We start from the raw sequence: 17,414 nt of genomic DNA on the forward strand, positions 1-17,414 counted from the left end.
TTCTTGTAATGGTAAAATAATAACTCCCAAATCTTGAGGAACTGTATTATTACTCTGGGAAAAAGACAATTTGGTTCATCCCAGATGTGGATGACCCTGATTCTTGAGAAATGAATACGTCCAACCTCAAAAAGTAGGTAAAGGAGATCAACAGGCAAACAATTCTTTCTTCTAATTTTTTATATATTTAGGCCCAATAATTCATGTCGCTGATGGAAAGCTTTATGTTTGATTAAACTCCTGCATCAGGGGGCAGACTGAAAAAAGTCAGATAGAGTTGTCCACTGAATGACCCCTAGTGGAGCTTCTAAATTGCCTACAAGGGCTAGCTGGGACCAATGGCTCCAGAACCTCCAGTACAAGAAACTTTACAATCCTGACTTCTCAAAAGGTCTCCAAGTGCTATCAGCACAGATGTCCAGTTCCCAGAGATTTTTCTCCAATAGCAGCCACTCTTATGACTGCAAAAGCCCCACTGTTACATGTTCAGTTGGGGGTCCTTGGAGCTGCTCTGCTCCCCAGCAACTGGATGGCCCCTTTCCTAAAGGATAATCCAGTATGTTCAACTGTGCCTGGCCCCACTACCCTCTACTGGAGGCCTGGAGAAGAGCAGACAGTGCACCTGTCAGTCCTTTGCCTAGGAGTTCCAGCAGGCAGCAGGAGAAAGGGGAACCCTCTTGCACTGTTGGTGGGAATGTGAACTGGTGCAGCCACTCTGGAAAACTGTCTGGAGGTTCCTCAAAGAGTTAAAAATAGATCTGACCTACGACCCAGCAATTGCACTGCTGGGGATTTACCCCAAAGATACAGATGCAATGAAACACCAGGACACCTGCACCCCGATGTTTATAGCAGCAATGTCCACAACAGCCAAACTGTGGAAGGAGCCTCGGTGTCCATCAAAAGATGAAGGGATAAAGAAGATGTGGTCTATGTATACAATGGAATATTACTCAGCCATTAGAAACGACAAATACCCACCATTTGCTTTAACCTGGATGGAACTGGAGCATATTACGCTGAGTGAAATAAGTCATTCGGAGAAGGACAAACATTATATGGTCTCATTCATCTGGGGAATATAAAAAATAGTGACAGGGAATAAAGGGGAAAGGAGAAAAAATGAGTGGGAAATATCAGAAAGGGAGACAGAACATGAGAGACTCCTAACTCTGGGAAACGAACAAGGGGTGGGGGAAGGGGAGGTGGGCGGGGGGTGGGGGTGACTGGGTGACAGGCACTTAGGGGGCACTTGATGGGATGAGCACTGGGTGTTATTCTATATGTTGGCAAATTAAACACCAATAAAAAATAAATTTAAAAAATAAAACTTAATAGAAACTGAAAAAAAAATTTTTAAAAAAGGAGACAATATTGCTGGCACCTTTTGCATGCCATTTTCTTTTTTTATGGTTTATGCTCCCCACCAGAATGCAAACTCCATGAGGTCAGGGATTTTTGTCTGTTTTTTGTTGTTGTTTTTCACTGCTTCATCCTTAATGGTTAGGAAAGTACCTGGCATAACTAGAATTCAGTAATTTGCTGCATAAATAAAATAGAAAGCTTTAAATATTTAACTTTAGAGAAATATTAGAATTTTAAAAAGAGTAAAATTATTGCTTAGGAAACTGATAAGCATATTAATTCTTGGTAAGTTAAATTTAAAATTAAAAGGAACTGGGGCACCTGGTAAGTTAAATTTAAAATTAAAAGGAACTGGGGCACCTGGGTGGCTCAGCTGTTCAAGTGCCCAACTCTTGATTTTGTCTCAGACCATAATCTCAGGGTTTTAAGACTGAGCCCCTCCCTCATTGGGCTTCATGCTGGGCACAGAGCCTGCTTAAGATTCTCTCTCTCCCTTGGGACTCCTGGGTGGCTCAGTGATTGAGCATATGCCTTTGGTTCAGGTCGTAATCCCAGGGTCCTGGGATCGAGTCCTGCATCAGGCTCCCTCCCAGCTTCTCCCTCTGCCTATTCTCTCCCTCTCTCTCCCTGTCTCTCATGAATAAATAAATAAAATCTTAAAAAAAAAGATTCTCTCCCTCTGCCCCCCCCAAAATACATGCAAAAATAAAATTAAACAAAAAAAAAGATATTTGTATAAAAAAGTAACTATAAAACGGAAAGCACACTCCACTTGTTATATCTTTAACTGGGAAGACTGATCATTTTAGGCAAAAATGTCATGGATCACTATAGATTAAAACAGAATCAAGTACAGCAATGTATTTGAAAAAGAAAGAAAATTCAACAGATTTTCCTCTAGCTCAAAATGAAAAATTTGGAAATTTAAAAAATGGGAAAAAACAAGAGTAAAGTTAAAAATCTCAAAAATACATGACCATATGTAAAAAGCAACAAGCTTCTGAATACTATGCCTTAAAAATCTACCTGCAAAATAATAATCAAAATTATCAATATTCTGAGAATAAGGCTTATTATCAGAAGCACTAACATATGCTCCTGTGTTCACTTAATAATGGCACTTAATCATTTATTGTTAGCCAGTATTTTTATTTTTACATAGATTTTCCAATGTTGGGCAGCCCCGGTGGTTCAGTTCAGTGGTTTAGCATCACCTTCAGCCCAGGGTGTGGTCCTTGGGACCCGGGATCGAGTCCCACGTCAGGTTCCCTGCATGGAATGGAGCCTGCTTCTCCCTCTGTCTGTGTCTGTGCCTCTGCCTCTCTCTCTCTCTCTCTCTCTCTCTCTCTCTCATGGATAAATAAAGAAAATATTTTTAAATTAAAAAAAAAAAAAAAAGATTTTCCAATGTTGGTCTGACCTAACAGGTCTCCTGTAGCTTTTGCCACGTAAATGACAATGCCATCTGACTCTTTTGCTATCCTTTGATAGTAACTACAAACACCCACATACTGTTAGCCAAATATTCTATGGCATAATAAAGTGTCAGTTCAACTCTTAACCACCACCACCATCAAAAACAAAACAAAAAACCTAGGGCTTAAAAATCTGGGGATTGGGGCCAAGTTAAAGTCCTATGACTGGGTTCATATTCTATTACTACCCTTTATGAATTAAAAAAAGGTCAATGAATAAGCAAACTTAAATCTTAAAATCCCTGAAAATTTAAAAAAATATATATAGCATGATTTCCGTTAAATCAGTTAAGAATGACACATCAATGTGATTCCTACCAAACAGCAGCTTCCCAGAAAGTAGTCAGAGAAATAATAAGTGGAATTTTGAACCATTTAATGATCTTGGTTCTATGTTTCATTTTTTTTCATACTAACAGATATATTCATATATATTTTTTAGAAATTATAAACAGTAGCTTAGTACATTCTCCTTACTAAACACTAGCTTAATAAGGTGAAACACTAGCTTAATACATTCTACTCATTAAAAGCTGATGTAACAAATACCTGTTTCAAAGAATTCTTACCTCAGGGTTATGCTGCAGGGCCTATCCAGCAAAGGATAGTGTATCCAAAGTATACATGCAGCTTCTAACTTTCATTTGATTTCTACTAAGTCTTTCATGTAGTTAAAAAGTTTAGACTTCTATACATATATTAGGTTTCTAGACCACCTATAATTTTAATTCCCTAAAAGCTTTCTCATACACCAGATCCCTAGACAGCAGAATGGTATGCTATTTCACTGCCGAGGACAGCACACAGGATAACTATTCTTCTGGACTCTACTAATTGATCTATGTATCTCTTCTTGAGAAAACTGAGACTATCAAGCAGAAATGAAAACAAAATTCCTGACATAACAAGAGATTTATATTATAACTGTGTTTGCACCTGAGAAAGAAACATTGTCCTGAGTAATGTATCAGAAATGATTACCATAAAAATAGAATAGATAACAATCTGAATTCTGTACTAACCATCTTTAATGCTTGCAATAAACTTCAGTAATTTGCCTTGTTTTTTCCTGAATAAAGACTCAAAGTAATCAAGCAGAATGGAAAAAAGGAAAACATCTAAGTCACAAAAATCTTTAAGTAATCTACATATAAATACTTCATTATAAAATGCATTTATTGTAATGTTTGTTTTTGCTATTTATTATTCTGAAATAAAGATATCAAAGTGGCTTAGCTCTAAATGTCAGTATTTTCAAATGCATTAGCATACGTTATATGCACATTCTGTAACTATAGAAGGAAAAATGGTACTAATTTGTCCTGGACATATACTGAAGGATTCCTTCCCCCAAGTCTTCCAGAGTGCCAAATATTGATCTTAGAAATTGATTTTTTTTAATTCTAATTAAAAATGTAGATTATGACTTCTAGAATTTTCCTGGTGTATGCAACCTCATTCCTTCAAAAAGCCAGGGACCCAGATGGGATATACATTTCCAAAGTAAAGTTTTTAAATGATTATTTTGAGTGCATTCAGCTGTGTAACCAAATACTTTAGTGACAGTCTCCTCAAAAGGCAGAAAATCAATTATTTAAAACCAACAATATATTAACAGCAGCTTCTTTAAGAAAAACATTTGGTGTCATTACATAGCAATTAATTTTTACTCATATCTTTATAGATCTTGGAAACTAGCCCTTTATCTGATACGTCATTTGCAAATATCTTCTCCCATTCTGGAGGTTGTTTTTTAGTTTTGTTGACTGTTTCTTTTGCTGTGTAAAAGCTTATCTTGGTGAAGTCCCAATAGTTCATCTTTGCTTTTGTTTCTCTTGCCTTCATGGATGTATCTTGCAAGAAGTTACTGCGGCCAAGTTCAAAAAGGGTGTTGCCTGTGTTCTCCTCTAGGATTTTGATGGAATCTTGTCTCACATTTAGATCTTTCACCCATTTTGAGTTTATCTTTGTACAGTGCAAGAGAGTGGTCTAGTTTCATTCTTCTGCATGTGGATGTCCAATTTTCCCAGCACCATTTATTGAAGAGACTGTCTTTTTTCCAATGGATAGTCTTTCCTCCTTTGTCGAATATTAGTTGACCATAAAGTTGAGGGTCCACTTCTGGATTCTCTATTCAGTTCCATTGATCCATGTGTCTGTTTTTGTGCCAGTACCACACTGTCTTGATGACCACAGCTTTGTAGTACAACTTGAAATCAGATATTGTGATGCCTCTGGCTATGGTTTTCTTTTTTAATATTCCCCTGGCTATTCGGGGTCTTTTCTGATTCCACACAAATCTTAAGATAATTTGTTCCAACTCTCTGAAGAAAGTCCATGGTATTTTGATAGGGATTGCATTAAACGTGTAAACTGCCCTGGGTAACACTGACATTTTCACAATATTAATTCATCCAATCTATGGGCATGGAATATTTTTCCATCTCTTTGTGTCTTCCTCAATTTCTTTCAGAAGTATTCTGTAGTTTTAGGGTATAGATCCTTTACCTCTTTATTAAACTCAACAGCAAAGAAACAAACAATCCAATCATGAAATGGGCCAAAGACATGAACAGAAAACCCAGAGGAAGACATACACATGGCCAACAAGCACATGAGAAAATGCTCCGCACCACTTGTCATCAGGGAAATACAAATCAAAACCACAATGAGATACCACCTCACACCAGTAAGAGTAGGGAAAATTAACACAACAGGAAACCACAAATGTTGGAGAGGATGTGGAGAAAGGGGAACTGAACCCTCTTGCACTGTTGGTGGGAATGTGAACTGGTGCAGCCACTCTGGAAAACTGTCTGGAGGTTCCTCAAAGAGTTAAAAATAGAACTGCCCTACGACCCAGCAATTGCACTGCTGGGGATTTACCCCAAAGATACAGATGCAGGGAAACACCGGGACACCTGCACCCTGATGTTTATAGCAGCAATGTCCACAATAGCCAAACTGTGGAAGGAGCCTCGGTGTCCATCGAAAGATGAATGGATAAAGAAGATGTGGTCTATGTATACAATGGAATATTACTCAGCCACTAGAAACGACAAATACCCACCATTTGCTTCGACATGGATGGAACTGGATGGGATTATGCTGAGTGAAATAAAGTCAATTGGAGAAGGACAAACATTATATGGTCTCATTCCTCTGGGGAATATAAAAAATAGTGAAAGGGAATAAAGGGGAAAGGAGAAAAAATGAGTGAGAAATATCAGAAAGAGAGACAGAACATGAGAGACTCCTAACTCTGGGAAAAGAACAAGAGGTGGTTGAAAGGGGGGTGGGGGTGACTGGGTGACGGGCACTGAGGGGGGCACTTGATGGGATGAGCACTGGGTGTTATTCTATATGTTGGCAAATTGAACACCAATAAAAAATAAATATACAAAAAAATTTTACTTATATCTAATATAAAGTGATTTAAATTGGTAGAAGTAATGTTTACAAAAATGTATCTAGGGCAGCTTGGGTGGCTCAGCGGTTTAGCACTGTCTTCAGCCCAGGGCCTGATCCTGGAGACCTGGGATCGAGTCCCATATCAGGCTCCCTGCATGGAGCCTGCTTCTCCCTCTGCCTATGTCTCTGCCTCTCTCTCTCCCTCTCTCTCTTCTCTCTCTCTCTGTATGCCTCTCATGAATAAATAAATAAAATCTTTAAAAAAAATTATCTAAAATACACTTGGCGTAAAGGGAGGGAAAAACAAAACCAGAGAGGGAGACAAACCATAAGAGACTCTCAACTATAGGAAGTAAACTGAGGTTTGCTGGAGGGGAAGTGGGTCAGGGGGATGGGGTAACTGGGTGATGGGCACTAAGGAGGGCACAGGATGTACTGAGTACGTTATATACAACTGATGAATCATTAAACTCTGCCTCTGAAACAAATAATACACTACATGTTTATTGAATTTAAATTAAAAATAAATAAAATATACTTGGCCCTAAATACCCTAAAATCTACATCAAAATATCATAACTGTAACATCTAAAAATAATTTCATCTAGGTATTATAAGATATCGCAAGCATAACTATTTTGTAGTTACAAGTGACATGTTTGTTTAATTAAAAGACAGAAGATCTCTACCTAAGAGAGCAAATGGATTTTTAAAATACTGGATGAGAGGTTTCATTAAATAGCTTAAGTATTTCTCACTTAAAATTCAGGTGACTAATCTTTACAGATTCCTTATAAAGCTGAGAAATTATTTTTTTTTAATTTTTTTATTTATTTATGATAGTCACACACAGACAGAGAGAGAGGCAGAGACACAGGCAGAGGGAGAAGCAGGCTCCATGCACCGGGAGCCCGACATGGGATTCAATCCTGGGCCTCCAGGATCACGCCCTGGGCCAAAGGCAGGCGCTAAACCGCTGAGCCACCCAGGGATCCCTAAAGCTGAGAAATTATTAACCATCACTGTTAATACTACATTTTTCAAACATAGCTCTTGATAGTATGTGTAGTGACTATTCATTTATGAACCAGAAATACCAAGATTATAAAATAACCATTTACTGTTACTTTGATTTCTTAATTCTTTGAGCTAATCAAAGAATCTATAGAGTATGAAAATTAGATGGCAATTTAACACATTACCAACTAAATTACACATAAACTTGTAAATGTCCCTTTCCTATTCCTGAATAATGAGGAGAAGGAGGCTTTTCCTCCTCCTCTCGGGATTAGTGAGTTGTCCTCCAATGTACTTCCATAACATCATATACTTCTGTCATGAAACTTCTAGTACTTCATTATTTCTGCTGAAGTGCTGTTTTACCCAGAAGTCTAGGTGCTTCTGGAGGTTAAGATGGAGCAGGGCCTCAATAAGTTTTCAATAAACAAATGGATGAATATGTGAATCTGAAAAACTTTTTCATTTCCATGTGGTTCAATTCTATGTACAGATCTTCCTCAACTTACAATGGAGTTATATCCTGATAAACCCCTTGTAAATTGAAAATACCATTAAGTCGAAAATGCATTTAACACATCTAACCTACCAAAAATCAACAGCTTAGTCCAACCTACCTTAAATGTGCTTAAGACACTTACATTGGCCTACAGTTACAAATTACCTTATACAAAGTCTATTATATAAAAAAGTACTCAATACGCTCATGTAACTGATTAAATATTACACTGTAAGTGAAAAACGGAATAGACATATATGTACAGAATGGTTATAAGTGTACTGGTTGTTTACCCTTGTGATTATGTGGCTGACCACATGCTACAGCTTGCTGCCACTGCCTACTATCACAAGACAGGATCATACCACATATTATTAGCCCTGGAAAATATCAAAATTCAAACTTCAAAATACAGTTTCCACTGAACACATATCACTTTCATACATGTACCTAATCACAGACACTAAAGGACTCGGAAGATAGAATTCATGAGTCTTTCAATGTAGGCATCTTTTTTTTCACTAGGGAACTTAGTATTTCCTTCCATTGTAAAAGAAGATAATAAAAGAAGTAGTAGTAGTTCCTGTGACTGTCATAAATAGAAACAGTATTTTATCACATTAAACTTCTGGCATATATCTTGAAAAAAACATTTTTGTCTATCATTACTTTGAAATTACAGTAGATTTAGACCCACAGTAAGTTTGTTTTAGAACATGAAGAAGTACACAAGCTAGTCATGTCAACAACCTCCGTATGAGTCTCTTTAAAAAATGAAATTTTACTTTAAATTGCTCATATTTTTTAAAGGTTTTATTTATTTATTCATGAGAGACAGAGAGAGAGAGGAGAGAGAGAGAGAGAGAGGCAGAGACACAGGCAGAGGGAGAAGCAGGCTCCATGAAGGGAGCCCGACGTGGGACTTGATCCCGGGTCTCCAGGATCACACCCTGGGACGAAGGTGGCGCTAAACCGCTGAGCCACCAGGTTACCCAAACTGTTCATATTTAAATAGAGTCTTGCTATTTAAGTCTTTCATAAAGGGGAATAGATCTTATAGCACACATTTATTTTTTAGTACTTTGATAGCTGTATCATACTTGGTTTCTTTTATAATACTATGCATTCTATTTATCTGGAACCATTTATTTAAGAAAGCTGTGGACTTCAAATTTCCAAAGGGATTTTGGTACAAAATATTTTAAGAACTGTTGCAGATAGTGAAGGAAAAAAAAGCAACAAAACTAAAAAACAACCTATGGAATAGAAGAAAATATTTGTAAATGATGTATCTGATAAAGGGTTAGTATCCAAAATCTATAAAGAATTTATAAAACTGAACACCCAAAACCTAATAATCCAATTAAAAAATAGGCAGAAGAGGGGTGCCTGGGTGGCTCAGTCAGTTAAATGTCTGACTCTTGATTTCGGCTCGGGTCATATCTCAAGGTTGTAGGATCAAGGCCTAAGTTGGGGGCTCAACTTAGGCCTTGAGGGACCAGGGACCCATGCCAGGGACCATGTTCAGTGGGGAGTCTGCTTGAAATTTTCTCTCTCCCTCTGCCCCTCCCCCCTAAAATAAATAAATAAAATCTTTTTTAAAAATGGGCAGAAGACATGAAGAGACATACTTCCAAAGAAGACACACAGATGGCTAACAGACACATGAAAAGATGCTCAAAATCATTCATTATCAGGGAAGTGCAAGTCAAAACTACAATGAGGTATCACCTCAAACCTGCAGAATGGCTAAAATCAACAACACAAGAAATAACACGTATTGGTAAAAAGGTGGAGAAAAAGGAACCTTCATGCTCTGTTGGTGGGAATGCAAACTGGTGCAGCTGCTCTGGAAAACTGTATGGAGTTTCTTCAGAAAGTTAAAAGCAGAACTACCCTATGATGTAACAATTGCACTACTATATACTTATCAAAGGATACAAAAATATTAATTCAATGAAATATATGCACCTCAATGTTTATGGAAGCATTATCTACAATAGCCAAATTATGAAAACAGCTCAAGTGTCCATCAACTAATGAATGGATAAAGATGTGGTGTGTGTGGGATCCCTGGGTGGCGCAGCAGTTTAGCGCCTGCCTTTGGCCCAGGGCATGATCCTGAAGACCCAGGATCAAATCCTATGTCGGGCTACCGGTGCATGGAGCCTGCTTCTCCCTCTGCCTATGTCTCTGCCTCTCTCTCTCTCTGTGACTATCATAAATAAATAAAAAATTTTTAAAAAAAGATGTGGTGTGTATGTGTGTGTGTGCAATGGAATATTACTCAGCCATAAAAAAGAGTGAAATCTTGCCATTTGCAATGACATGGATGGAGCTAAAGTATAATGCTAAGGGAAATAAGCCAGAGAAAGATAAATACTACATGATCTCACTCAAATGTAAAATTTAAGGAATAAAACAAACAAGCAAAGGGAAAAAAAAGAGAGAAACAAACCAAGAAAGAGACTCTTAACCATAGAGAACTGATGGTTACCAGAAGAAGGGAGGTGAGGTGGGAGGATGAGTTAAAGAGGTGACAGGGACTAAGGAGTACACTTGTTCTGATGAGCACTGGGTGATGTATGGAAGAGTTCAATCACTATATTGTACACCTGAAACTATATGACACTACCTGGAATTTAAATAAAACTTAAAAAAAAAAAAAAGAACTGTTGCAGAGAACTATGTTTCAGTGTCCAAGGGATACATACTTCACTTATCAACATGATATTCCCAGAAACGCCACAAGATGGCTTTCTTACTTCAGATCCACAGTTGATATTTTTCAGAAATGTTTTGTCTCCTTTTACTTTATGGGAGATTGTCATTGGTATTGGTCAGGGGTCTCCACAGAAACAGAACAAATAGGGTGAGTGTATAAACATCACATATATGAAGAAATTTATTATAAGGAATTGGCTCATGCAAATATGAAGTCTGCTAAGTCCTCAGATCTAAAGTTAGCAAGTTGGGGACCCAGGAGAGCCAATGGTGTTGTTCCAGTCCAAACCCAAAGACCTGAGAAATCAGGAGAGCTGACAGTATACTTCTAGTCAAAAGGCCAGCAGGTTTAAGACCCAGGAAGAGCCAGTGTTTAAGTTCAAATCTAAAGGTAGGGAAAAAAAACTGATGTCCCACCTTGAAAGCAGTCAGACAAGAAGGATTCCCTCTTCCTCACAAGAGGGTCAGCCTTTTTGCTCTATTTAGATATTTAACTGACTGGATGAGGACCACCCACATGAGGTAGGCAAGTCAGCTTCACTCAGTCTACCAATTCAAATGTTAATCTCATCCAGAGATACCCTCACAGGCACACCCAGAATAATATTTGACCAACTGTCTGGACACCCAGTGGCTTAGCTAAAATGACACATAAAATTAATCATCACATTCACACCAAATATTTTTCACCAAAGATATGCTGAGTGAATGCTTCACACTTGTAGTTAGGGCCTAAGCCAATGAAACAGTGATATGTCCAATATGGTCCACAGCCTCTTGAAGATAATAATCTAGAGAGCTTACCAGGATATTATATGAATAGCTGCACAAATAATTATAAAATAATAATGTGGTAAGTATAAGGGAAAGAAAGGGAAAATTTACTAACTCAACTTAGGGGCTTAAAAGAAAAGTTCACTTATCAGTGATATTAAAATGAGATCTGAAGGACAAGTAGAAGAGTAGGAGCTCACCAGGTGAAAGGCTCAAGGGTGACTGTGCAGAGAACAGGAAGGGCATGAACCCCAATGCAGAAGAGCTTGGCTTCTTGGAAAAAGTATAGGGAAGGAAACATCAACTATGAGAAGAATGTTGAAAGATGACCAGATGACCCTGGGAAGACAGGCAGGAACCAGAAGAGGCCGCCCTTGTTAGCTGGATAATGCTCTAAATTTTATCCTAAAAGTAACCAGTTCTTTGCCGGATTTGTGATGCCATTTTATTAAAACACTACAATTAAGCCAGCAGCACTCATCCATAATATTTGTTATTCACCACGCTGAGGAATCTCCATACTAAGTCTACCTCTTTAAAGAAAGAGAAAACAGCACTTCAGAAGCAGTTTCTAAATACCAGGCAGATGATAGAAGGTTCAGTCTGGGCTCGTGATTCTCAATCTGTCTTCCAAGCCTCTGTAGGACTCACGTACATACTTCCAACTGCAACATTTGTCTTCATAACACCACCTCCTAGCCACCACACGAAGGGCAGATCTGAGTCATGCCCTACATTGTTAACATTTTGGAGTACCTGGGTGGCTCAGTTGGTTAAGCATCTGCCTTTGCCTCAGGTCAGGTCATGATCCCGGGGACCTGAGATGGAGCCCCTTGTCAGGCTCCCTGCTCAGCAGGAAGCCTGGTTCTCCCTCTGCCCTTCCTCCTGCTTGTGCACTCTCTTTCTCTCTCTCAAATAAATAAAATATTTTTTAAAATACAATTACATTTTAACTCATATCATTTTAACTTAGAAAATTAACTTCAAAAATATATACTTCATACAATCCTTCTAGTATATAACAGAAAACCTACTGATCACTTGAAACCATACTGCATCTAGAAAGAACGAACTAGCTGCAGCACCAAAGTGGGAGGGAGACAGACTTTTCATTACTCTTTTGTATTTTTATTTTCCTATAGTTAATCTGTAAGGCTATGGAAATTATTAAGAACTATTAAGAACCATTTATCTCAATCTCCAAGAATAATATAACCATACTTACTATTTACATTTGTTAAATCTCTATCCTTATGTGTCTGGCACTTCTAATTATAGCAGAGACTGCTCATTGCCTACAGTTAACACCGTTCTCCCCTTCTTTCCCAGTAAGGGGACCCCCGTATTATTTAGGGTGGTAATGTATCAGCTAAAAGACTAAATTTCTAGACTCCCCTAGAGTTAGATGAGGTCCTGTGACTGAGTTCTGATCAGTAACTGGTAAGAAGTGACATGTAGGATGTGGGGAAGAACCACTAAAGAGAGTTGATCCCATTGGAAAGTGGACTTTCTTTTGTTTCTCTCATTTCTTCCAGCAGGCAGCTTGGAATAAACAAATATCTATAGACCAATTATCAGTCAGGACCATAAAGTGTTATTGAAAATGGAAGAGCAGCAATGTTCCTGATGATTCTGAGACCCACCAAACATGGCTAGACTGACTCTGATTTCCTTCATGTGCCATAGAAAAATAAGCGACTTCTTAACCAAGTCACTATTATTTGTTTTTATTGTTGTTATTATTATATGCATCAAAACCCAATCCTAAATGATACACTAGTCGTCCCTATAGCCACTAAAGGATCAATAGCATATTCACCCCACAATATAGACTGTGACCTGCGGAGAGGCTTATAGACATATCTGAAAGGCAAAATAGAGCTCCAAAAAGTTACTTCAATAATTATGCCTCATTTATCCACTCAAAGACTTTTACAGAATACTAACTATATTCCAGGTCCCATGAGCCACTACATTAAAAGATAAAACTATGATATACACACCAGTAGAACAACCCTATCCACCTTCCCAGAAGAATTTTGAACCTTGAAATTTCTGTAGCACTTTCTCCCCCATGCATGAAACAGAAGTGAAACATACAGTATCAAAAAGGCCAAGCGGGACACCTGGGTGGCTCAGTCAATTAAGCACCTGATTCTTGATTTTTGGCTCAGGTCATGATTTCAGGGTTGTGAGATTTTTTTAAAGTAAAAAGAATAGTATTCCCTTTAGGATTTAACAAAAACCTGGAATCCCATAATATGTAAAGGAGCCCCAGGTCCAGCTCCTTTCTCAGCAGAATCTACTTGATGACTGTCTCTTTCCCTCTGCCCCTTTACCTGTTCTAAAATAAATAAATACATGTTTTTTTATTTAAAAAAAAAGGCCAAGCATTTTTCTAAATCCTCAAAATATAGAAATTTTATAAATTGTTATTTTTACATAAACTTTCCCACAGAATAACCTTTCCTAACATTACTATGCCAAATATGTGCCCAGTAAATGGGGAGGGGAGGATTGGGAATATATCTTTGAGAGGAGATTCTCTGATTTTCCCCCCCTAAAACTTAAAACCAAGTTAGACTGAGTTTCACAAGTTCACATTCTAAGAATAATAAATCTGAGGGTGCTGGTTCTGTGCAAGATGGTGTAAGCATACTTTATCTTGTCTCTCCCAATGAATCCAACTATAAATTTTGTACAGAATGCACTGGGCAGCTATTGGAAGACTCTGAAAAGTAAATGGCAGAAGAACAGAGAAGACGACTAGAATCCAAGGTACTACCAAACCAACAAGTGAATTTCCTGGAGTTCCTTTCAGTGTAGCCTGGCTCTTTCCCCCTCTAATCAACTGGCCTTCACGTAAAAAGCAGCCTCAGGACTCCTGGGCAGCTCAGTGGTTGGACATCTGCCTTCAGCTCAGGTCATGATCCTGGGATCTGGGATCAAGTCCCATATCAGGCTCCCTGCAAGGAGCCTGCTTCTCCCTCTGCCTATGTCTCTCATGAATAAATAAATCTTTAAAAAGAAAATAAAAAAATAAAATTAAAATTAAAAGCAGCCCAAAAGCCAGAAGGGCAACTGAATACAGACAAAAAAAAAAAAGTGCCAAGAGAAGCTTTCTTTTTCTGGTCCAAGAATCAGGAAAGGAGACCCTTAAACATCACAGAAGAGGGAAATCCACTATTATTTTCCATTCTCTCCAGCCTCAGTGCCCCCCCCCCCCCACACACACACACACCGACCCAGTATCCCAGAGCGGGTGACAGGAGCATGACCACCACAGACATCTAAAATTGTAAGAAAGGAAAATCATTCTCTTTAACCAGCAATGATCCCAAAATCATGGATCAAATGTCTGTTGCATTTTTCTCTGTCTTCCAGTCACTTGGCCCTAAGTACAAATTCAGATAGAGGAAGTATATGCAGAGCAAGGAAACTAAAGGGCCCAGTTTTCTGGCTAGTGAGCTGGGAAAGGGGGACATCAAGGAGACAAAGTATCAGCAAGATCACAGAAAGAAGAGAACTCAAGAGAGCAATTCCATAAAGTTGTATACAAACTCCTGGACTCACCTCTGAGCTATGCATGTATAGACCTGACCTTAAAGTCTTAAAAAGGATTTGAGAACTCAACTATGGTGTAAAACACTGCACAGATCCTACACTAGCCACTGGGCAGTACACATGAAGAAACAGATCCAAACAGCACTACAAAGGGCTTTGAGAAAGGAATACTGGAACCACAAACTACAGAAGGTGGGTTCAACTTGTGAATTGACTGAACAAGTTTGAAAATTAAAAAGTAAAAAGAAGGAAAAAAAAAGTAAAAAGAAGGGGATCCCTGGGTGGCGCAGCGGTTTAGCGCCTGCCTTCGGCCCAGGGCGCGATCCTGGAGACCCGGGATCGAATCCCACGTCGGGCTCCCAGCGTATGGAGCCTGCTTCTCCCTCTGCCTATGTCTCTGCCTCTCTCTCTCTCTCTCTCTGTGTGACTATCATAAATAAATTTTTTAAAAAAATTTTTTTAAAGTAAAAAGAATAGTATTCCCTTTAGGATTTAACAAAAACCTGGAATCCCATAATATGTAAATGTCCAGGATACATGCAAAAATTACTCAGCATATGAAGTACCAGGAAAATGTTAACTTTCAAAGGAAAAGAAAATCAATGATGATATGGAGAATGGAGTTATCAGATAAAAAGTTAAAAACAATTATTGTAACCATACCCCAAATTGTAAGGGCAAGTCTTTTGACATGATGGGAAAATATAAAGTTTTATCCAAGAAATTAAAACTGTAAAGAACCAAATGAAAATTTCAGAACTGAAAAATACAATAACTAAAATAATAAATTCATAGGATAGGCTCAAGAATAGAATGGAGATAAAAGAGCAAAAAAGTCAGTGAACTTACAGATGGATCAACCAATCTGAAAAACAAAGAAAAAAATGGGAAAAAAAAAACACAAAAACACAAAAACAAAAACAAAAAACACCTAACCTAACTCCAGAAAAATTATTTCGAAATGCTGAAAACTAGAAACAAAGAAAAGGAGCCAGAAAAAAAATAACCCTTGCATGCATACAACAATTCGATTGACTAGATTTTTCATCAGAAACAAGGGAGCCTGGAAGGAAGCGCAATGACATTTTTTTTATTTAGGGGATCCCTGAGTGGCTCAGCAGTTTAGTGCCTGCCATTGGCTCAGGGCATGATCCTGGAGTCCTGGGATCAAGTCCCACATCAGGGAGCCTGCTTCTCCCTCTGCCTGTGTCTCTGCCCCTCTCTGTGTCTCTCATGAATAAATAAATAAAATCTTTAAAAAAACTAAAATAAAATATTTTTTCTCCTTTCTCCTTTATTCCCTTTCACTATTTTTTATATTCCCCAAATGAATGAAATGAGTGGGAAATGTCAGAGAGGGAGACAGAACGTGAGGGACTCCTAACTCTGGGAAGCGAACAAGGGGTGGTGGAGGGGGAGGTGGGCGGGGGTGTGAGGGTGACTAGGTGATGGGCACTGAGGGAGGCACTTGATGGGATGAACACTGAGTGTTATTCTATATGTTGGAAAATTGAACACCAATAAAAAATAAATTTATAAAAAAATAAATAAAACAAAATAAAATAAATGCTACAGGCAATTCTTTTTTTTTTTAAGATTTTTTAAATGTATTTTTTTGAGAGAGAGCATGTATGTGAGCAGGGGGAGAAGCAGAGGGAGGGAGAAAGAACCTCAACCAGACTCCATGCTGAGCATGGAGCCCAACGCATGGCTCAATCTCAAGACCCTGAGATCATGATCTGAGCTAAAACCAAAAGTCAGACACTCAACTGACTGAACCACCTATGTACCCCACTAAAGGCAGTTCTTTAGAAGGAAAGCAAATGATATCTGACAAAAATCTGAAATTGCAAATACAGTCTGGTAACTGTACAGTTACAGTCTGTAACTGTAACAAACTACCCTTTCCCCTTAAATTCTTTAAAATATGTATGACAGTTAAAATAAAAAATAATAAACATTACATTAAATTATTACATCAAAAAATTTTTTTCATAACAACTCAATAGCATAACAAACAATCCAATTTAAAAATGGGCAGAGGATCTGAATAGACATTTTTCCAAAGATAAACAGACAACAGACACATGAAAAGAAGCTCAGTATCAGTAGTCATTAGGAAAATGTATATCAAAACCACAAGAAATCACTTCATACCTGTTAGAATGGCTATTATCAAAAAGACAGGAAATAGTAAGTGTTTGCAGGAATGGAAAAAGGTATATCCACTATGGAACCAGTATGGAGTTTCCTCAAAAAATTAAAAATAGAACTGCCATATGATCTATCAATTCTACTTCTGAGTTTTTATCTAAAGAAATCAAAAATACTACATGGAAAGTATATATGCAACCACATATTCATTGCAGCATCATTTCCAACTGCCAAGATATGGAAACAACCTGAATGTCCATCAATGGATGAACAGATAAAGAAAATGTGGCCCATATATATGCAATCTTATTCAGCCATAATGAAAAAAAGAAGGAAATCTCACCATTTTCAACAACATGGATGGATCTTGAATGCACTATGCTAAGTGAAACAGTGTCAGAGAAAAATAAATACTATACGTGATCTCACAC

At 38.0% G+C, this 17,414-nt stretch overlaps 1 protein-coding gene across 2 annotated transcripts in view; it reads right to left on the reverse strand.

Annotated features, from left to right (window-relative positions):
- The window catches only part of ME1 (malic enzyme 1), a 193,909-nt gene that overhangs the window by 167,639 nt on the left and 8,856 nt on the right, over nt 1–17,414 (reverse strand). Inside the window, exon 1 of one of the 2 annotated variants that reach the window (XM_072736247.1) lies at nt 982–1,072. The exons of the other annotated variant lie outside the window; for it this stretch is intronic. Coding sequence (XP_072592348.1) covers nt 982–984 — 3 coding nt within the window. The 5' untranslated portion in view covers nt 985–1,072. Of the gene's footprint in view, nt 1–981; nt 1,073–17,414 lie in introns of those variants that run through there. 2 annotated transcript variants of the gene reach the window in all.

The sequence above is a fragment of the Vulpes vulpes genome, chromosome 1 (genome assembly GCF_048418805.1).
Source record: "Vulpes vulpes isolate BD-2025 chromosome 1, VulVul3, whole genome shotgun sequence".
Lineage (NCBI taxonomy): Eukaryota > Metazoa > Chordata > Mammalia > Carnivora > Canidae > Vulpes > Vulpes vulpes.